Consider the following 21,144-nt stretch of genomic DNA (forward strand, 5'->3'; position numbering starts at 1 on the left):
CGTCAAATTGGTGTCGAATTAAAATTTTGTTAGGTGAACGTCAGTATTCCGACCCGATTTCTTTTCTATTTTTCACCTTCTTTCTCGTTATCTTCTTTTCCTTCGCTTCCTTCGTGTATTCTCCCCTCCCTCCCTAAAAAAAAACTTTAAAAAATACTACTCTTGTCATTCATTATATGTGTTTCTATCTTATTCTTTATCTTCCCATTAATTATTTACCTTTATCTATTGTTCTACTTCTTCATCTTTTTCGTCATCTTCTTCTTTCAGAATTGGGTTGGATATTGAAAGTTTCATCTGACAAACTTTAAATTCAGCACAGGTTTGATGTTACCTTCGACATAAGGCAACTATATTTCCACAATGGTGTAAGAATACGTAGACACAGTCTATGCCAAAGTAATTCGACAATTGGTTTTTAATATTAGGCTAAGTTAGTTTAAGTAGGTTAAATTAGGTTAGGTCGAAGTACATTAGCTATAACTGTCGTCAAAATATTTTCTCACTATTGTGGAAATATAGTTGCTAGCTGTTGAAGGTGCGTCAAATTGGTGTAGAATTAAAGTTTTGTCGGATGAAACTTCCAATATACGGCCCAACTCTGAAAGAAGAAGATGACAAAAAAGATGAAGGAAAAAAAAGGGGAAGGTAAAGAATTTAGGGGAAAGAAAAAGGAAAGATGACAAGAGTAGTTTTTGTTTGTTTGTTTTTTTTTGTTTTTGTTTGTTTGTTTTTTGTTTTTTCTTCGTTTTAATTCCTCTTACTCGGCTGACGACGCTGCATCCCTAACTTTCCTTGCTTTTCTCCGTCGGTTGGTTCTTTGGTTTGTTTTTTGTTTACGGGTAAGAGGGTTGGTCTCGCAAGGAGGAGAGTCTTCCGCCGGGTTCTTGACTTCAACAGAATTTTCCAGGTGAGTTGCAGTGGTCTTCTGCTGGATTTCTTCAGTTATTGTTCTTTGTGAAGTCTCTTGAGACAAATTCTGCTGGTGGACGGCCACGGCTTCAGGTACACTTGGTGTGTGACCGATTGCTGGGGAAGCATGAATCCAATCGGCGACGAAAACGCCATCCATTGCTATTGCAGGAACCGGCTCTTCTTCCTTCTGGTACGATCGTTGGCCGTTGATAAAATAGGCCACTTCTGCCTTGTTCCCTTCAAACATCACCCGGCCATCGGCCACTTCTATCAGTCCGTTATTCGAGTCGACTGTCGGCTGGTGTTGTTCGACTAAAGTCTCATCGTTGGTAGATTTAATATCAGAGACTTCAGTCGTCGCTGGAGTTATTGCGAAGTCGCTAATAGATTGCACCGGCTCGTCACATCCTGATGGCACTTGCTTGAAAGTCTTCGTTTCGCTTTCGGCAAACAATCGAAGGATTTGCTTGTTCTTTGCTTTTAAGTTAATCAGGTTATCATCGAGTAGATGGTCAATTTCATCTCGATTGTTGTCAGATGAAATCCCAGATATAACGTCGAGGAGACGGTCTTTGTTTTCAATAACGCGTCTCAACTCTGTTTCCTTGTTGATAAGACGAATGTTTTCCTCTTCAAGGAATTCCATCGCACGTTTGAAGGCTTCCAACTCGTCTTGTGCGTGTTCAAGCTTGCGATTCTTGCTGTCGGATAGAGCGAGTTCTATTTGAAGTTTGGTTAATTGAATCTTCAGAGCTTGATTTTCAGCTGCAACACTATTCTTTTCCGCAAGCTTCTTGATCAAACTGTTGTAGCTGTCGTCGCTGGTGGTGGAAAGTCTGGTAACATTGGTGGTACCTTTTGGGGTCCCTAAGACGTCCTGTTCAACACTGTTAACAATTGAATGTGATGTGTTATCAGTGCACTGACTGATGAAATATGAGATCACCCAAGCCATAAAAGATATAACGAAGTCAACAATCAAAGGCATTTTGAAGACAAGATTCTAAGCTTTTGTGAATTGAGTACTTGTTTTAAGAGTTTATATGGAATGTCTTGGCGTTGCCTCCTTATATAGCCTACGCTGGCAGAGGAATCCAAACTGCACGAGCCCATTTCCTATGTTTTTCTTAGCTATTGAATTAAATGTCTTCTGTTTAACATTTTATATTGAATTAAAATCATAGTTCAAAGTATTACACATATTTTTCAACAAGTTTAAAGTTGAATACAATTAATTATAATCCTTTTATTTTCATTTTTGAATGAAGGTCACAATTTGTCTTACTTTACTGACGAGTTACTGGACCACTTTTCAGTGGTCGCTTCCGTCCACTATAACACGCACACACCTGTAGCACGGTCTGCCTGTAGTCACTCATCACGAGATTATGCCTAGGTACTGGACAATTCACTTATCAAGTAGTTACATTCCTGTAAACATTTAGCCTTAAAGATTAGGCAGTTGTTTTGTGGCAGCAAAAATGTTGTGATTACCAATGATAACTATTCCGCTTACTAGTCCACTTTGTTAAATTTTCGATAGTTGCTTTTTTTCTGTCTATTTTCTGTTTCTAAATACGTTAGTAAGTGTGTAAATTTTCGAGTGACGCCGAAAAGAACCCATTAGTTAATCTTAATTAACACTTCAGTTTATTTATTTTCCGTCCGACTCGAGTCGTCCGTGGATTCTAAGGGCTGTCACTAGGTGGCTAAATATTTCAGTGTGTTTAGGGATTGAACTATTCGACCCTAGTGTGTCAAAGTACTAACTGGCTAACTTCTTAAATAGTTTCGTCTTTTCTTTCGCGCGTCGGCGTCCGAGAACGTAAGTTTTGCGTGGTAATTTTCTTCATAAATTGTTCGTCAGAAAAATGGTAACTACTTGTATTCTTTATGGTTATTGAAAATGAGATTATTGTGATGGTGAATTTTCAAGTAACATGTTCTTCAAGGTGTCCAATCCCATCATCAAGTGCCCTGCTGTATAATTTCCTAAAATGTCGTCTATTGCTGTACGTTGCACGTTTTGCCACAAGATGAGGTATTTCCACGTCATTCGTCTTCGATCAAGCTGAACCGAAAGTGAACTAATACAAAGTAAGTAAGTTAATTGTGGTAATTTAAAGTTTTCGAAAAGCCAATGTGCCAATCTACCTTGATCATTTTGTTGAAGCATATCGAAGATCTTGCCTTTCTCCACGTGGTCGCTGCCGTGTCATGAAGATGCTGCTGCTGCCTCTTCTATATTGCAGGACAAATGCGATGAAAAGAAGAAATCTGTAAAGGTAATTAAGTACTTCTCTTCTACTCTTGATTTGTAAGCTTAACCAAGTAGGTAAGAAGTGTTGATGTTAAAGATGATTGCTATTTTTTCATACTTCCATACAAGACAGCAATTGTGGAGTCAGTTTGTAATTGATCAGAACAGATATTCCCATTAACTTTTAAAAGTAATCTTAGTGCCAAGTAAAAACCACAGCCTTAGTCAGAATATGTTTATTTTTCGTGTTTGGTTTTGCAAATTTCTTCATTAAGCCGAAATGCACTTGGCTTCTGCAGATATGTACTTAAGCCAATACTTGCTGGAATTATAATCTGTCGGTATGTGTAGATATAGTATCTATTTAAAAATCTGGCTATGTGGGCTTCAAATGCTGTCCATTTTTCCTTAATGTTGTCTATTGTTTCCCATGTAGGTTCAATGTGAGTACCATATCCCATGCAGATACTTAAGTTACATAAATATCCCTTCAATAGTGTAATTGATTATATAATTTAATTTTTAGATAAGAAATTCCTTATGAAGAATTTAGCAACATGACCACATCTAAGCTAGCAACATGACCACATCTAAGCTTCATTGCTGTCATGCAGGAAGTTTTGTTGCAGCCAACTGGCGAAAGGGAGTTAAAATCAAGTTGAGCTGCAGCCCCTGGAAGCAGTCTACATTGCTGGTGTCATGCTGAAGTGGGGAAATGTTACCTGAAGTTTAAACAGCAACAAAGACATCTTGAAATGGTAATTTGATTGTGATTGTAACTGGCGATCTCCCATGAGGTCTAATTTAAATGTTGTAGTGGGACTAAGGTTTTGTTGAGGGGATGGATGCCTGCTTGATCAGCTTGTGCGAAATTTTCTCTTTGATGAAACAAGAAATTCCGATTCCCTCAAACAAACTTATGGTGCAACCTTGTCTTATAATTTAAAGAATTTGCTTTATTTAATCTATATTTTAGGTTTAACTTGATGGTTATTTTCTTTCCTATTTTTACTTCATGTTTGTTTTACATCTGGAACAGGTTTCAAGTTAATCAATGGGTTTCGTTTTTTTTCCCCAACAGGTGACAACGTGATGCATCTTACGTATATTGGTAATTGTGTCGAGCAGAAGGGATGAGTTACTTCTTGGTGATGAATGCCTTAACATTTTTCACCATCTAAATGGTATTTCCTTGTATTCTATATGATCATTTAAAAATGTGAATGTTTGGTGTGGTGAATTTACAGGCAACATATTCTTGGTTCATGTGTTCATGTGGCCTGCTGTACATATTCCAAAAATGTCGTCCCTTGATGCATGACAAGTTTCGTCACATGAATAGGTATTTCCACGCCATTCGACTAAGCTGAACCGAAAGTGAACCATTTAATGCAAGTAAGTGAATCCTATTAGCTGAGACTTTTGAAAAGCCCATTTGCTTATTTATTTCAATCTATATGTAAAAGCATGTCGAATATTTTGCCTTTCTCCACGTGGTAGGTGCAGTGTCATGAAGATGCGTCTTTGAGAGGGTTACCACTGTATTGCAAGACATATGTGATGAAAAGAGGGAAAAATATAAAGGTAATATACTTGTAAGCTTAATAAAGTAGGTTAGCATTTTTATGTTAAAGACAAGTTAACCATTTTATTTTCAGGTAAAAGAACCCTTTCCTCATCTGTTGAAGAATTTGTTAACATGACAAAGCCTGAGCCTCATCACTGTCATGCAGGAGGTTTTTTGCTGCTGCAGCCAGCTGTTGAAAGGGAGTTCAAATGAAGTGAGTTGAATCTCCTGGAAGCAGTCTACATTGCTGGATCATGAAGTTAAACAGCAACACAGACATGCTGGTAATTTGATTGTGGTTATGGGTTGTAACTGGGGAAATCCAATTAAAATTTTGTGGTGGGTAATTTTTTTTTAAAGATATGTTTTATTGAAAGAGTAGCCTGCTTGATTAGCTTGACCTAGACTGTAATTTTCTTTTTGTTTAAACCAGAACAAACTCCTTTAAAAACTTTTGATGCAATCTTGTCTTGCAGTTTAAAGAATTTTGCTGGTGCTAGATTGCATTTGGTCTAAATTTTAATTTAAACTTGATTTGATATTTCTGTTCGTCTTCCATAACATGCTCTTTTTACATCGGCTATTGGTTAAAATTTTAATTAATGAATTTGCTTTTTCTCAACAGTGACAAGGTGATGCATAATTCTTCTGCATACTGTCAATGGAGATAGTGTTATCCACAAATGTAGAAGCAAGACCAGAAGCATAGCTGCAAGAATACTTCTAGAAATGGTAATTTGATTGTGATTGTCAGTTAGAACTTAAGTGTAGGCTTTTATTGAAATGTGTTAAGTCACAAATTTAACTCATAACCGACGCAGTAAATAAGTTGTTAGTTTGAAGTTATTGTGAAAGGATGGTCTATTGCCTTATTGGTGGAGTTTTAGATTGTCGATTTTCTTAGGGAGAAGTTATCAGATAAATTTCCTCTTAATTCTACAAACTTTTTATGAAGTTTTGAAGTTCTGTTATCTATTTTTTTTTTGGTTTTCTTATAGGATGGTGGAAATTTGCCGTGGTTTTGCAGTCTGCTGCCTGTTCAAGCTGTTGCTATCCTGGATTTTGCCTTAGTCCTTGAAATAGCAGATGTTGGTGTTATCCAGATGTTTCTGCGGCAGTGAAATTCGAGTTGAAGATTAAAATACTTTCGTCTGATGTGTCTATCGATCTATGTAGCGTATGATTGAAGTAACCTGATATTAATTTGCTATTCCATGTCACATGTTGCAGCCCATGTTGGTGAAAGTTCTTGGACATTCAGTTTCTATCTGCTGTGGTTGTTAGTTGTGATATTACCTTTATCCCCATGATATCTAAATTATTCTTACTAATTGATGGCCAAACCGCTTAAGTCAAACCTGCAATCTTTTGTTGTTATGTTAACTTTACTGTTCATCTCCTTTCACATTTCACTTGTAATCTATATAAATATAAATATCACCCAAATTTAAAAAATACCAATTAACTGAAACGCTTAAAATGAAATGAAAGAAATTGAAATTATATTAAATTTTAACAATTTAAATAATCGTAATTAAACTAAGTTAAATAAATTAATAAATAAATTAAGATGTTATTAAATTAAGTTAATGTAAGTTTAATGTAAGTTTATATTTAATAAACAAAGCGTCCGGTACAAGACAATTGTTTATCTGTGCAAGTTTTAAAACCAATTATACCCAAATAAAACAAGCCTAACAAACTCCTTTTGTTTCATTTGGGTGATAAACTGCTTCTAAAACTTGCACAGGTAGTCAATGAAGACAGGGGGAGACACTGCCTTAATTGACTGCAGCCAGGGAGACCAGACCACAGAAAAGAAGGAAGCCCAGATATGCACTTGTGATTTATCTAACAACTACACAATCTCTTGAATCACAGCATTCTCTTGTCAGCTTTTACCAATTGGATGAAGTCCATTAAAAGTAGCAAATGAGTTACCCAGCTGTAGACAGAAAGAACATTTATTAGGATGACAGTCATTTTTAATAAGATTTTAGCAACAGAAAGTCATACCTCAAATCAAGAGGGCCCGTTTTAGCTAGTTAGTTAGCTAGTTTTAGCAACTAAAAAGGAATATTCATGGGTAGCAGCCATCGGGTTTACCAAACAACGGACCTTGTTGACTGTATTGCCATTGTCCTTTTTCTTCAAAGGACATGACTTCTCAAAAAGTCTAAGAACCTGTAAATAAAAAATTAAGTCACCTTGTTCATAATTTGTGTCATCAATGTGCTTGATAATTAAACATAAACATTAGATAGACGTAAGTGCACAACAATATTCTAAATACATTTAAGACTACAACCAAAAAGTTCAGTGACATGACAAGTAAACTCTAAACTTACACACAAAACCACCGATCAGTTATCCAAGGTTCTCTAGAAGATGGAATGAGAGATTAGTCCATGCTGGGGTTGGTGATCTAGCAAGTCAAATCAAATCAGTCGATAATTATGATAAATCCTAATAAAAGATGAGAACAATGTATATTTCAGCAATACTAGATTAAGCTAGTGTTGGTTGTTACCTCTGTCATTTGGATGACACATTCAGTAGGATCCCAGGATTTACAACACAATAGTTGACAGTAGGCTGCATGCCCCTTTCACATTTTCTCCTGGAAATTAATGAGAAACATTAAGGTTATAATAAACACATAAACGGAAAAGAACACATGCCCAACAAATTGTACACAAAACATATCCAATTTACCAACGAATTCATTGGTAATTTTTGAAGAAAATAGCTGTAGCTGAACTGTTGATAACGAGCCACGGCAGCCGCCATCATAAGCACATATCAACACAATATTCTTTCACGCCATCTATTTGACACGTCCGAAACCCACTATCTAAAGGACTGGCCTTAGATAGTCACAAACGTAATCAAAAAGACCATTTCTGTTTGATTAAATTTGCACGGAGTCTTTAGAATTGTACAGAGAACAAAGCTCACTTGCTAGTTTTATGCAAATTTTCCGGAAGTATACCGGAAGTAGTCGATAGCGCCTCAACCATTGAGCTGCCGACCAAATAAACCAAATATTCAGGATCTACGTGAAATTTGGGGTCGATTAAGTCTAATTTAAACGAAATCGAGAATTTGGCCAAAATCGAGAATTTTCCTGAACTACAGTTCAGGAAAATTCTCAAAACCGGAAGTACGAAAACGTACAAAACAAAACATGAACTTTACCACAAATTTGACGAGGATCACGAATATGTTGTTCTTTTGTGCGTAGACTGAATATTTACTAAACTACTGACCGAAATTAGAAAACCGGAAGTAGAAAAAAACCACTTTATTTTTAAAAACTAACAAGTGAGCTTTGTTGCTAAAACTCAAACTGACAGCTATCCACAAAAGTTCTTTGTAGTAGTAGCGAGAAATTTCTTCAGAGATGTGCAAAGTAAACAACTGATTCTAACATCAAAGGCTATGCCGTCTAGCGTCAGAAAGAATAAACGTTTAAAAAAGTAACATGAAAACAATGTCCGCTCTAACTCAGTGACACTCAATTCAGAAATTTACAAACAAAGGTAACAAATAACTTTCATACTCACGTGCTCAGGTAATATTCTCCCTGTCAAATTTCACCAAAAAGCCACCACGCAGGACGCAGCATCACACATCATCACAACAGACGAAATACCCAAGATGATGATGGACGCCAGTCCAACATCTACACTGGGATATTCGTTCATGTGCCTTGTCTGTAAGTGATTCCAGACTTTTCAGCACCAGGGAAACAGCATTTGGACGGTGCACAGTGGATTGCTGATGAAAGGAAAACACCCAGTTGGGAAGCTATAAACCTGCCAGTTCACTCAGAATGTGTTTCTATTCATTGTTGGATACTACAAGGCAGATACTACTAGGCTACAATACTACGAGGCAACAGAAAATGTTAAGTCAATCATCATTAATTGTGAAGATGAAAAATCCTAAAATCCTTTCCACACGCCTACCCTATCTGACAACAACAGCATGTTCCTGGCTCATTTCATCCTCACTCTAGGGACTGGGCATCTAATCAAATTAATAATCACCCATATCACCCTTTTAGCTTTATTCCTGTCATTCTGCACTTAACCTTACCTGTGATAAATCTTTCTTTTCTTCTGTAGGTTTCGATGGTCTTTGATAATTGGAGAGCAGCATTGGAATGTGACAGCTTGTCTGGCCTCGTCTGGTCCTAAGTTACACAATACAAAACACATCATAAGTTACTTAAACAAATCAAAACAAATTTAGATTAGGATTTCTAGGTAAATTGGACCGTTTTTAATTAATAGACAAAACAACATATAGCTAATGGTTCTTGTTGCTTCTGACTTAATGTTTCAGCTGAAATTTTAGGTGTGACCTAGGTGCTTTTGACAATAGAAATCAAGTTATCCAATCCAATAATGCAAGCTACATTTTCCATAGCTAAATAGTTTCTACTGTCATTTAATTTTTATGATACAATTTCAGGTTAACTTTCCCTGTCAAATCATGGTAAATCTTCAAGATATTGATGCCTTCCCCAGATTCAATCTTTGCTGCTATCTATTCTCTTTTGCAGATAACAGCAAAATAATGCTGCCACTCTCAAGAGGTTGTGGTGACCACCACTTAGTTCTAATTTAGGACATGTACAGATTTGATTTGAGGTATTGCTTGCTGACTTGCTGTTGCTACAATGAAGTTTGGAAATTATACCTAAATACTCTACCTTATCAGGTTAATCTCTCACCACTCTTAGTTGTTTGAAAACTGATGAGAGATTGCTCATTTCTGGAATTGAAGACTGATAAATTGTGCAGTTAGAAAATTTACAAGGGCATATTTGGGCTGCCGTGTTTTCTGTGGCCCCGTTTCCCTAACTAACAAGTAACAGCTAACCAACGCCCACCGGTGGTTACTCACTTGCTGCGACAACCAGGAGGAAGGGAGTGCGCTGGTCGAACAGGGACTTGCAAGGCGCATGATCTGATGAAAACTGTTGGAGGGTCATGAGTCTAAGCCGGAAGTCTACTATGACCAGCCAACCATATCTCTTCTTCAAGTCAATCAAGACAGTGTCCCCCTTCCTGATTGAATGCATGTGCAAGTCATGGTAACAATTTAACAAGCAGACAAATTTAAGTTAGGCTTTGATACGTTTACTCAAGTCAGGGTGTTGTTACATTACATTGTTGGTACACAATAATGTTATTTGTTTTCATAATTTCATACCTACCTTCCCTCTCAATATCAATATACCTCAAAATTAATAGATATGAAAGTAAAATTTCTCCCGGATTCCTCCTCGCTGCTTTCCCAATCGCGAACCTCAGCTTACAAGACTTATTTGATGGATGGACCAATTTACCAGATTTCTCATTAAATCTAATTTTTACTCCAGATGTTTTAGACCCCAAATCCCAAAGTTTCTAATGTACCCTTAAGACGAGAAAGATGGAAAAAAATAGGAAAAAAATGAAGGAAAAAAAAAGACATTGAAGTGTGATGTTGAACTGCAAGTCTACACAAGCCCCATTTAAGTGCATCTGTCAACTGGAAAATAACTGCTACTGCACACCAAACAGCAACACCATAAACAGCTCAAACATCAACCTCACCACAGAATCCTACAAAGCAAAAGAACATTAATAAACCAATATTATTTTGAAATGTAAAAAAAGAGATGCCATAAAATTTGCATAGGAAAACAAAAATGAATGTGACGTTAAACATTAGCTTGCAATTGTTAATTTAAATACTTAGTAATACAATTCGTAGTTAAGCCAACGATTTACTTTAACTGTACGCTTAACTAGAGAAAAAGAAAATTAGATGGCCAAAGATATTTTAATTTATTAAGAATGAAGGAAATTTCTGTTCTGCTTGTTCTTGAAAAAATTACAGCTATTTACAAGCTGATTAAGATCTAAATCAAGACTTCAATGTCAATGTTTAACTCAAGTAAGTTCTAAACAAAGAACTGCATGGGTTGCACACATTGACATACACAGACTTCAATTTAAGCTAAATGCTGACGTACTTGCTATATAGTAGAGACCATCTCACAGACGCATCTTCATGACTCGGCAGCAATCACGTGGAGAAAAAAAAAGATCTTCGACATGCTTTTGCAAAATCAATTGAAGTAGATTAGAAAATGGACTTTTCAAAAAGTCGTCTCACGATTCACTTACCTATTTTAGAATTGTTCACCTTTGATTCAGCTTGGTCGAATGGCGTGGAAATTCCTTATCACTTTTAAACATAACAGTGAAAACACCATCAGCAACACATTTCTGTCCACTGTCAAAAAAGCAATGAGTCTGCATGCAACATCTCACCACACCGTAGACCAGCTGGCTGCACCAAATCCATGTGCACATTGGACTTCAATGATGAAGCTCAGACTTCACAATGGTTTTTATAGAAAAAAAAAAATCAATTACTGTCAAAAACAAAGTCATCAAATAACTAAATGTGTTACCTTTATATGGTTGAAAGTTGACTAACACTATCACTTTTACCATGTTATAAGAGATCTTGAAGTTGAAATGAAGTAGGCTACGCCGTTGATCTCCATGATCTATTTTCTGGTATTTAAGATGATCTTGAAAGTCGTGGTTGGTCAATGTTTCATACGTCTGGTCTGGGTACCCAACGTGCAATTCGTCTTACAAGATTATCCTAAATCACAGAAAACTTTTGATCAACACCATGATATTAAAACGAAATTTAATATCTCAGTAACAAAAGGCTAAATATACTTAACAAATAAGAAACCTGAACTCGCGATGATGATGATCAAACCTGAAAACCACCCAGCTCGGGCTCGACTGTTAATGGACAGAAGGACTTTGGAAATCGGATGCGTTGTTGCCGGATGATGATCTGCAAAAGAAACGGAAAAATTTGAAACGAGCAAGCCGGCAAACGGACGCCGTTGAAGTGCTAATTATGTAAGCAATATTCTGTACAAGGTTACATTTAAAAAAAAAATTATTTTATTTAAAATTTAGAACTTAGTATAACCCAGAATAATACTTTGGGTAACTAAGAATAAAGAGAAAAAAACGAGCTAATAGATTACTAACGACTATAAAGTTGTGCGTTACCATTCCAAAGAAAAGTGTTGGTATGACCGCCTACAACCACGTCAATGTCTGGAACTTTTCCAGCATTTTCCATATCTTTTAGATAACTTGCGTGACCGACTGCAATCAGAATATTGACTCCGTTCTTCATGAAGCGTACGTGTTCCGTTTCATCCCGAAACCCGAACGCCCTTTACTTCGTCAAAGATTTTGACTCCCACAGAGAAATATACTGGGCAATTTGTAGAAAAAGGCCGAAGGAAAAAGTTGATTAGTTTTTACAGTCGCTGAATTATTTCAAGGTATTATGCTACCGTTAATTCTGTAGTAAGATAAACAATAATTCCAACACTTTTTCCTCCAACTTGTACGGCCATTGATTTAGAAATTTTCCTCTGTAGCCGCGGGCCTGCGGTTCATTACTGCTGTCAATATTGGCTGCCAACACCTTATTGATAAGAAATTATATGTTTTGAAATATCAATTTCTTTCAAGGGACATCGACTCACCAGGAATTAGTGAGACCACAAGCTGATAATACCAAAATCCAGGATATAAACGACAGGCGGATCTGCTGAGTACTTTACTGTGAACACAAAAGAATTTTGACACAGTTCAGGTAGACGTCGATGGGGTCGAATGAGGTGCTCTTCCAGAAATATGTAGAGATGAGGGTGATTTTATTCTAGCGTGAACCAAATTCACAGCACTAAATCAATATTGGTGATTTGGTTGTTGATGATGATGTTGAATCATGCGATCTGAATTACCGTCAGCTAACAGGATCGAATCAACTACTTGTTTTAAAGCTGGACACTCCCATTTCAATGCAAGTCTCTGCATATTAAAGCAATCGTTACACCTTAAAAACGATTGGCACAAAACGCGATGAGGAAAGAAATTGAAACCAGTTAAAAACTTGTTGAACACACAGATGAGTTTCACGGAAACGGACAATTAGAAAATGAAAAATATGTTCGGCGTTATCCCAAAGATCTCGTATGAATCTAATAAATTGTTTCAAAAACTATGAATGAAGGTTCAAAATGATATAGGTAATCAATATGAAACAGAAGTACGACACCAAGGATCGAAGTAAGAGAGCGATGCGTAAGTATAATCGTATCTCTCTCTATTCATTTGAAGGATTTAGAAGTCATAAAACCACACAATTTCTTACTATGAAACCGAAATACCTTTCACTAGCCTAGCCCACTCATTAAGTCATAAATTCTCTTAGAAAAAATTTGATAGTTGTAACATAGAACTTACAAACGGCACGACAAAATTAAGTTTCATGTTAACATACGTTTTTATATGAATTCATCCCAAATTTCAAACGGTAGACGTCAGCTTTATTTGTTTCATGAACAAGATCTTTTCGTGATTCGAATTACTAATTTGACATCCGGCGAGTATTTCGTCACACTAACGATTCCATGGTGAGCATTTATTGTTTTAAAATTTTTTACAGCAAATTCCCACCATTGAATTATTGAGCAACGATTGTTTCTTTTACAAGTGAAATGTGCAATTGCCAAAGTAATAGTAAAACATCGGTTATAATATTCTGGGTTTAATATGGAAAGATTCAAAACGACGAGCTAACGCAACGATTACTACCGTGTAACCATTGCTCATACACAATTGTTGATGACTACTAATATTCAAAAATTGGGAGGTATCAACGCGGCGATAAGCTATAGAAAAAACTAAGTTGTCTTGCTTGTTTGTTTTTGGTCCAAATGATAAAAGTTTCCAACTATACATATGATAAGCGAAACTTTCTAACCATTTTCTTTCCTATGCAACTAGGAAAAATCCACGCCGATGGCTTCAGTCATGGGGGGGGGGGGGAGGAGCTATGGCGGTGAATGAAGGAGCCAAAGGAATATTGGTATGTTGACTAGATGACGCAAAGTGGAGGAGCCTTTGATGGGAAATGGGACGATCTATAACGATTACATCTTAAAATTTTCAAAATAAAATAAAAAACAAAATGAGAATGTTTTCGGCCTTTTTGAAAAACAGAGCCCTAGTTAATTAACATCGTAATTCTCATTGTTTGAATCGGAGAACTTGATGTCAAAGCGAGGTGGTAAATGCAAAATGTTCAGACTATTCTGTTCTTTTTTCATAGCTATTATTTAGACAATCTAAACATTCCACAAGACAGGTAAAGAAGTGAGAAACAAAAAAAAATGTATCAACTCATCAACTGCAATTCAAGCTACAGGTACAGATGGTGGTCAAGAAATAGCATTGACCACTTGTTTTGTTGTCAGTTTCTATTAGCAACTTGGAAGACGGAGAAAATTGCAAATGAAAAGTGAAGAATCACTTATTCCCATTCAGAAGTAATAACTTAATTTGATTGAATCACAAGGCCTCTGCTTGATGTTAACAGCTTTAACATGATCTTGAACCAAACTGCAAGTGCTAATAACTTTATGGTTTGAAAAGAATGGAGGATTTGTGGTTAACAAAGACAAACTTCTTCCCAGAACAAAACTAGCTATGTAACATACACATAGCTAATTAATTTCAATGTTAAAATAGTGTAACAGTAATGCTTACTTTGTGGATTGTTAATTCATACTGTTGAGTTGGCCAAAGCTGCAGAAAAGGCAGGTTATTTATTACCTTGTTGAAATCCAATAACTTATTGGACAAAAATTGAATAATTACTGGAATGCCTACTTTATCAAATTAAAACTTCGAATTAGAACCATTTTAAATCTAGTAATAAAATCTAGGCCATCATACCTCAAATAACAATAGTATACTTATGCATTCAACTGCAATGCATGATTGATTGCCTTCAAAGAAGTCTATTCTTTTTGGCCAAACGCAGTAAAAGATTAACACTCAAACCTGAAATGTACAAAACAGAACAATAATAAGCTAACTTTGAATAAATTGTAAAGATTGTTGGGGCTCATTAAAACATCTTGTTCACACACGTGAACATAAAACATGCACATAGATTACTATCCGAATTTACAATTACCTAGCATGTTTAACAAAATGAACAGAAATCTTGACTGAATAGAGACTTTTTGACGCAGCGTCTCGTTACATAACCATTAGGTAGCATACTAGCATTATCATCATTAGCAAAAACTCAACAGCATGGGGAGGGAAACGAAAAACGTGTACCTTCCCCAAGCCACCATTTTCAAGTGATAAAATGCCGCCAGAGTTGCCGAATGCTAAAAATGAAATATTCAAATCTGAACGTTGCCTGTTTTTTAATATTTTTTTTTATTCCTTTCAAATTGTAAAAACCTTTTTACCAGTTTTTACTTCAATAAATTACGACATTATTCACAATGTACACTCGGAAAATAGCAATTTTTGAACAAGTAAAGTTGCAAAAAAATTCGAAAGACTTTCCGCCTATACAATAATATTATTTTTTTTCATTTACATAGTTTATATCGGTTTATTTACTGTATATAGAAAAATCTTACATCTTGTCCTGTCAACGAAGTAGGACTATTTTATTTTTCAACATTCTCATAATCAAATTTTCTACGGAGTTATTTTAAAAATGCGTTTTTGTTAGAAAAATCTCTTCTTTGCCCCAATCAAGAGCCTCGCTTGGCAATCTTCGAGATATGTTGCGTGTCTTAATTTGCAGCTCTTTTCGACACAATTAGTGGAACGCCATGTTTAGGCTTCAGCACGACTTCGCTGGAGGGAATGAGCATCGGTTTAGATGGATCCGCGACGGAAAACCGGAATCGACGCAGCAAGTTAGCCAACACAATTTTGATTTCAAGTAAGCCGTACTTTTGACCTGTAAGTGGGATAATATCAAGTGCACAAAATAGAGTTGATTGTTCTAGAAAGTTTGTTTTTGTTAACCTCACCTATACAGTTGCGAGGGCCTGCACTGAAAGGGACGAAAGCGTACGGGTGACGACCGAGAACGTTTTCTGGTAGGAAACGTTCCGGATTGAAAGTTTGCGGATCCGGATAGACCAGAGGGTTGTGATGCATTCCATATATCATCAATGAAACCGAGACTCCGGCTGGTATTTTGTAGCCACCTTAAAAGTAAAAAGGTATAATATAAATTATTCACTCTTGAGTAAGTATTTAAAAATAATTTGCCATTACCAACATGGATGTCTTCTGTGATGTAGCGCATGACAGCTGGTACACTAGGATACAATCTCAAAGTTTCTTTGATGCAGCACTCTAAATATTTGAGCTCAGCCACGTCTTGGATAGTACATGGACGATCCGAGTCGCCAAAAATCTGGTCCACCTCTTCAGTCACTAGATCCTGTAATACGACAAAACTGTCAATCTGAGATTTCTAGATAAAAAGCAAATATCTCCTACCTGGTGATGTGGATGCATGGCCAAACAATAGAGAAACCAAGTCATGGCAGAAGCAGTTGTATCGTGTCCCTACATTGATGTTACAACAATAATAAAATTGAATCGGTCAAGAAAATGAAAACACAATTAGTTACCGCAAACATAACAGTGTCAACTTCTTCTCTTATGTCGTCGTCACTTAGGTTGGCGCCATTTTCTGAAGCAGCAATGAGCAGATCAAGGAACGCCAATCTCTTCTCTGAAAGATACAAGAGTTACATAAAAGTTATATTAGTAACACACTCGTTAACAATTCCAATACTCGATGTCAGAGAATCGTTTGAGCTGTCGTCGGTGTAATTGTTGTTGAAATTATTATTTGACTCGGAAGACGAGAGTTCCTTCTGCAAAGTTTCACGTCGATCGTTTATCACCTGCATAAACAAAATCAAGCGTGATAATAATACTCCTTTAGGTAAGAACTAGGAAGTAATGGGCTAACCTTGTTAGTGAAATTATGCAGCGCTTTCACGCAGCGCTTATTTTCACGGCCAAGTGCACTGAATTGGTATATCCAATCAAGCCTTAGCCAAGGACGGATGCCTCGTTCCATAACAATCTGGCCAATTCTGACGAAAATAAAATTTTAACCATTTTAAATATTTTTGTAAATGTTGTAGAAAAACTCACCTGTGCAGATTTTGTACATAAAGTGCTTTTTCGTCCTCTCCTCTCGTCTGTTTCCCCATTGATGTTTCTTTAAATGAAAAGGTTTATAACTTACATTAACTGTAGAAATTGCTATTTAAACTATTAACCTACCGCAAATGATATCCAATGCGCACTGGGTAATGATAGGGAAAACATCGAATTCCTTTCCACCGTGTTGCACGATGGCTCGTTCAAATTCACGACCGCAGTCAAAACTCTTTTCGTTGAAAACATCGACAAAACTGTTGAGAATTTGAAAGTGGAAAGCAGGTGTGAGTAAGCGACGGCGATTCTTCCAACGGGTTCCTGAATTTCAACGCAAAATTGTTTATCGTTAAGGCAATCGAAAATTGATTGATTGTGACGTAATCAGTCTCACCTGTGGTTAGAAACATGCACTCTCCGAGCCAAGTGCTGAGGAAACTATACTCGGTTGCTTTGGTGATAAGTTTCTGGCTGACCAGAATTGGCTGCGTGAAAAAAGGTAGATGCGTTGCATGAATTATTCAAAAGACGACAAGACGGGAGTAACAGTTAGTTCTAGACAAATTGGATATTTCGCTCACGTACTTCCATTAGTTCAGGTGAAGAAATAACAACTACCGGACGAGTACCACCCCATGCGCGGTAGATACTTCCATACTTACGAATCCAGTCAATGTGAACGATCTTGAGAAACTCTGGATGAAAATAAATGACATAAGAATCAAACGAAATTATTAAGCTGATGCAAATTAAATTTAACGTCGAGGACACTTACCATCACGATCGACGTACAAGTCGAGAACGTTGCCGAGAAATGGGATAGGTCGAGGTCCAGGAATAGCATTGACAAGTTGTACAAATGTGGATCGACTCCATAAGTTATAATAAACCACCGGAATCGCGACAAGTAGCAACCACTTGAATACTAGGGAACCCCAGTCTGTCCACACACTTTCGGACATGTCCATCTTGGCTGCTGATGGTTGTTGGCTCTTCAGACACACTGACGAAACTAAATCCTCGATCTGTCCGTCAGAGGAAACAGTATTGGTGGTTTTGGTGCCTACAGGCAGTATAGAGGAACCACACAAAAAACACATTTCCAATTTCGAATCTTCACATCAGATGCATGTTAAAATAAGCGTCGGCCGATTCGACCTCGCGCCAAAAACATTGGCACTCGACCAAAACACACCGACTCTCTTATAACTCTATGCACCTCTATATGTCTGTTTTGAGAGTGAAAGTTCTTCTCGCCGAATTTTCGCTCTCTCCTTTCGTTGAATAGAAATTAATTCATGGATAAATGTAGGCAAACTCTCAAAATCTATTCATTTTGATGAGCAGCATCATGCACAGTATGGATAATAGCGGAATATTATCCATACAAATGCGGCTTAGTAATGAGCAGCAGGAGTGCATTTGACAGCCGCTCCTCATCTCACAAAAACAAAGATATCAAACGTGATCATAATAAAGGATGTCATTCTGATGGGGGACAAACACACGATTGTTTTCCTTAAACTGGGTTGAAATGAAATTTTATCAACGCGGACAAGAGACAAGTTTCAATGGCATGCCGTCTCTAGGTCTCAGGACTAATTCAGCGTTGGCTCTGGGCGGCCCATGCTTAGCAACGTCATAGGAAAATTTAAATCGACGGAGTAGAGACGAAGCCAAGACTTTCTCTTCAAACATAGCGAACCTCTGACCTAGAGTTGAAATAGAAAAATCATTTTAGCTCAACATTGGTCAATATCACATTGTCATTTAATAGAGAGTAGCGAGCATCTTGAATACCAATGCAGTTTCGAGGTCCTGCGCTGAATGGGACGAATGCGAAAGCGTGTCTACCGATACTTTCATTCGTCTGGAAACGGTCGGGATTAAAAACGTCGGGGTCAGGAAAATATTCTTCGTTCCGGTGAAGGGCGTAGATTTGCAGGGAGACGGAAGCACCGGATGGTATTTTGTATCCGCCCAATTCGGAATCTTCACTCATGTATCTTGTAATGTTGGGAACGGCTGGATAGAGCCGGAGTGACTCCTTGATGCAGCATTCGAGGTATTTTAATTTTGTTGTGTCTTCCATCGTGCAGGGACGATCGGAATCTCCAAATACCTCGTTCAGTTCTTCCTGCACTAGAGCCTGCAATAATATCAACGAAGATTGCCAGATAATATTTTCACGTCTCGATCGGAATTTTCTTACCTGTTGCTCCGAATTTGTGGCCATACAGTAGAGAAACCAAACAAGGGCAGATGCGGTGGTATCGTGTCCCTGTAACAAATTTGATCCCAAGGTTTTTAGAATGAAATATATTTATAGGATCCGCATATTAATTTACGTCATACTTCGAACATAAATGTGTCCACTTCGTTGCGTATGTCGAGGTCACTGAGCTCGACTCCATCCTTCACAGATAAAAGCATCAAATCAAGGAAAGCTCTTCTTCGCTTTTCTATTCAAACAAATTTAACACGAAACAATTAGCTTAGATAAAGTTTCTCCATCAACTACATATACGTACTAATTCCATCAGGAGGTCCATCTTCATTTTCTTTTTGTATTTCTTCACGAGCGATTTCTTCTTTCCTTTCACGAATGACCTGTTGCATTTTTTCAAATGTAGAGACTTAATTGTGCAATATTAAAATAATTATCTATCAAATTACCTTAGAAGTGAAACCATGAATTTGCTTTAATAATTTCATGTGTTCTCTTCCTTTTGGCGTTAGGTGGTACATCCAATCAGGTAAAAAATGTCCAAACGAGAAGAACCTCTCTACAACAATTTCAGAAATCCTGGCGGTAAAAGCGCATCGAGAAAGTAATATTATGGCAAAATGAAAAAAGGATAATAAGTTTCATACTTATGCACGTTTCTAATATATTCCGAGTCTTCCAGCTGGGCGTTAATTTTAATTCCCATTGCAGCTTCTGCCATCACGGAAGAAAACAGGTTTCTCAATGAATAATCTTATTAATGACTATGCTGCATGAACGAAAGAGAAAATAGCACGGCAATTATGGTGCACCATTACCGCAGATGATGTCGAGGGTACACTTTTTCAAGTAGGGGAAGACATCAACTTCCTCAACAGAGTCGCCTTTGACTGGGGTGTTGGCTATGGTTAATTGCTCGCAAAGAATGTCAGCGTTTTTGTTAAAAACGTCAAAGAAATTGTCAAGGATCTGGAAGTGAAATGCGGGCGTCAAAAGACGACGGCTCCTTCTCCACTTATTCCCTGGCGAATTCAGGGATTAACAAGTAACAAAAATACCCGACAATCTCTTGAGGTTTTACCTGATGCCAGCAAAAGTCCTTCGCCCAGCCATGGTCTCAGGATGCTATAAGATTTTCCTTTGTCTATGAAGGTCTGACTCGTTAGCATTTTCTAAACCAAAAAAGTTTCACATCGATGAGTAACCAACAAAACGTAAAATATTGCCAGTTTTTTAAATTTATTTACCTCCATGAGCATTGGCGTCGAAATGTGCACAAACGTCCGGAACCCGAGCCAAGAGCGGTAGACGCGGCCGAATTGTTTTACCCACTTTCCTTGGATAGTTTGCATAATTTCTGCGGTCAATAAACGAAAAGATTCCATACAAGTGTATGTTTACTACATGCGGTTCATAAAATCAAAAGTGGTATTTTGAACATTTGATTTATGGTGACCTTCGTCTACGTCGCTTTTATACGACCCCAGATTTTATTTGAAAAATATAAAGTGGGCGTATTCAGCAATGTCAGAATAAAAAAGACTTTGAATAACCTACGGTGACTTTCCTTTGGCAGGTCCATAGCGTTGCCTACGATGGGCTTCCTCTTCGGTCCGGGAATTAGGTCAATCGTTTTCACAAACGAAGAGCATTCCCACCTGTGGTGTACTAGGAATAGCAGCGCTAGTAGAAATAGTAAAACCGCAACAAGGATTCCTACAATCATGGTCAGCGGAACTCTTGCTTCTCGTTAGTCAATAAAAAAGTAAACTACCGTCCTCGCTATTTCACAGAGGGAAGTCGAACCGTTTCAGGATAACAAAATGCAAATTACACTAGCCCAGCTCTACAAGGTAAATGAGGTGTGGAGGATGCCTTGAATTAGATGCTGCCATCTGTGTAGCGTACTAATTACTTCGTTGGACGGGTAACGTAAAGGTAAAATTGGAAACAAAATCAAGAGGAAAAGTGAAATTATGACGCCATTTGTGTGAACATAATAATGGCCGGTGCAAATCTAGAGAATTCGCAGGCCAGTTAAAATGTCACAAAATAGCTTAAGTTC

At 37.3% G+C, this 21,144-nt stretch overlaps 3 protein-coding genes and 3 long non-coding RNA genes across 10 annotated transcripts in view; 1 reads left to right on the forward strand and 5 right to left on the reverse strand.

Moving 5' to 3' along the window:
• Positions 1-21,144, forward strand: part of LOC124315275 (cytochrome P450 3A2-like) — a 317,765-nt gene that overhangs the window by 13,074 nt on the left and 283,547 nt on the right. The window contains exons 15-19 of the mRNA XM_046780841.1: positions 2,184-2,334; positions 2,705-2,789; positions 2,868-3,016; positions 3,089-3,200; positions 3,790-3,933. The gene's annotated coding sequence lies outside the window, so the exon portion shown is untranslated. The remainder of the gene's footprint in view (positions 1-2,183; positions 2,335-2,704; positions 2,790-2,867; positions 3,017-3,088; positions 3,201-3,789; positions 3,934-21,144) is intronic.
• Positions 7,038-7,568, reverse strand: LOC124315729. Its single transcript, XR_006911608.1, has 3 exons — positions 7,458-7,568; positions 7,273-7,362; positions 7,038-7,208 (listed from the first exon to the last, which is right to left on the reverse strand). It is a non-coding gene; the product is annotated as an uncharacterized LOC124315729 (long non-coding RNA).
• LOC124315751 lies at positions 9,473-12,359 on the reverse strand. The gene is made up of 8 exons (XR_006911636.1): positions 12,334-12,359; positions 12,139-12,262; positions 11,846-12,056; positions 11,498-11,681; positions 11,218-11,417; positions 10,928-11,140; positions 10,774-10,858; positions 9,473-10,360 (listed from the first exon to the last, which is right to left on the reverse strand). It is a non-coding gene; the product is annotated as an uncharacterized LOC124315751 (long non-coding RNA).
• On the reverse strand, positions 12,360-14,989 carry LOC124315773. Of its 4 annotated transcripts, none has more exons than XR_006911659.1 (4): positions 14,835-14,989; positions 14,591-14,698; positions 14,402-14,523; positions 12,360-12,661 (listed from the first exon to the last, which is right to left on the reverse strand). It is a non-coding gene; the product is annotated as an uncharacterized LOC124315773 (long non-coding RNA). The 4 variants fall into 4 exon arrangements; XR_006911660.1 differs by lacking the exon at positions 12,360-12,661 and adding an exon at positions 13,399-13,791; XR_006911661.1 differs by lacking the exon at positions 12,360-12,661 and adding an exon at positions 13,834-14,339.
• On the reverse strand, positions 15,250-18,152 carry LOC124315228 (cytochrome P450 4c3-like). 2 transcript variants are annotated; one of them, XM_046780757.1, is made up of 13 exons: positions 18,072-18,152; positions 17,628-17,915; positions 17,438-17,547; positions 17,247-17,337; positions 16,979-17,173; positions 16,847-16,913; positions 16,659-16,785; positions 16,479-16,590; positions 16,312-16,415; positions 16,178-16,246; positions 15,950-16,118; positions 15,700-15,879; positions 15,250-15,626 (listed from the first exon to the last, which is right to left on the reverse strand). In XM_046780757.1, the coding sequence occupies exons 2-13, from the start codon at positions 17,818-17,820 to the stop codon at positions 15,457-15,459; spliced, it is 1,587 nt and encodes a 528-aa protein (XP_046636713.1). In that variant the 5' UTR covers positions 17,821-17,915; positions 18,072-18,152; the 3' UTR covers positions 15,250-15,456. The 2 variants fall into 2 exon arrangements, with proteins under 2 accessions (XP_046636713.1, XP_046636712.1); XM_046780756.1 differs by lacking the exon at positions 18,072-18,152 and having other exon boundaries at positions 17,628-18,038.
• On the reverse strand, positions 18,160-21,129 carry LOC124315276 (cytochrome P450 4C1-like). Its single transcript, XM_046780842.1, has 11 exons — positions 20,637-21,129; positions 20,327-20,436; positions 20,161-20,251; positions 19,898-20,101; positions 19,727-19,793; positions 19,529-19,658; positions 19,384-19,462; positions 19,208-19,314; positions 19,065-19,133; positions 18,653-19,001; positions 18,160-18,564 (listed from the first exon to the last, which is right to left on the reverse strand). The coding sequence occupies exons 1-11, from the start codon at positions 20,803-20,805 to the stop codon at positions 18,398-18,400; spliced, it is 1,542 nt and encodes a 513-aa protein (XP_046636798.1). The 5' UTR covers positions 20,806-21,129; the 3' UTR covers positions 18,160-18,397.

This window comes from Daphnia pulicaria, chromosome 11 (assembly GCF_021234035.1).
Source record: "Daphnia pulicaria isolate SC F1-1A chromosome 11, SC_F0-13Bv2, whole genome shotgun sequence".
Lineage (NCBI taxonomy): Eukaryota > Metazoa > Arthropoda > Branchiopoda > Diplostraca > Daphniidae > Daphnia > Daphnia pulicaria.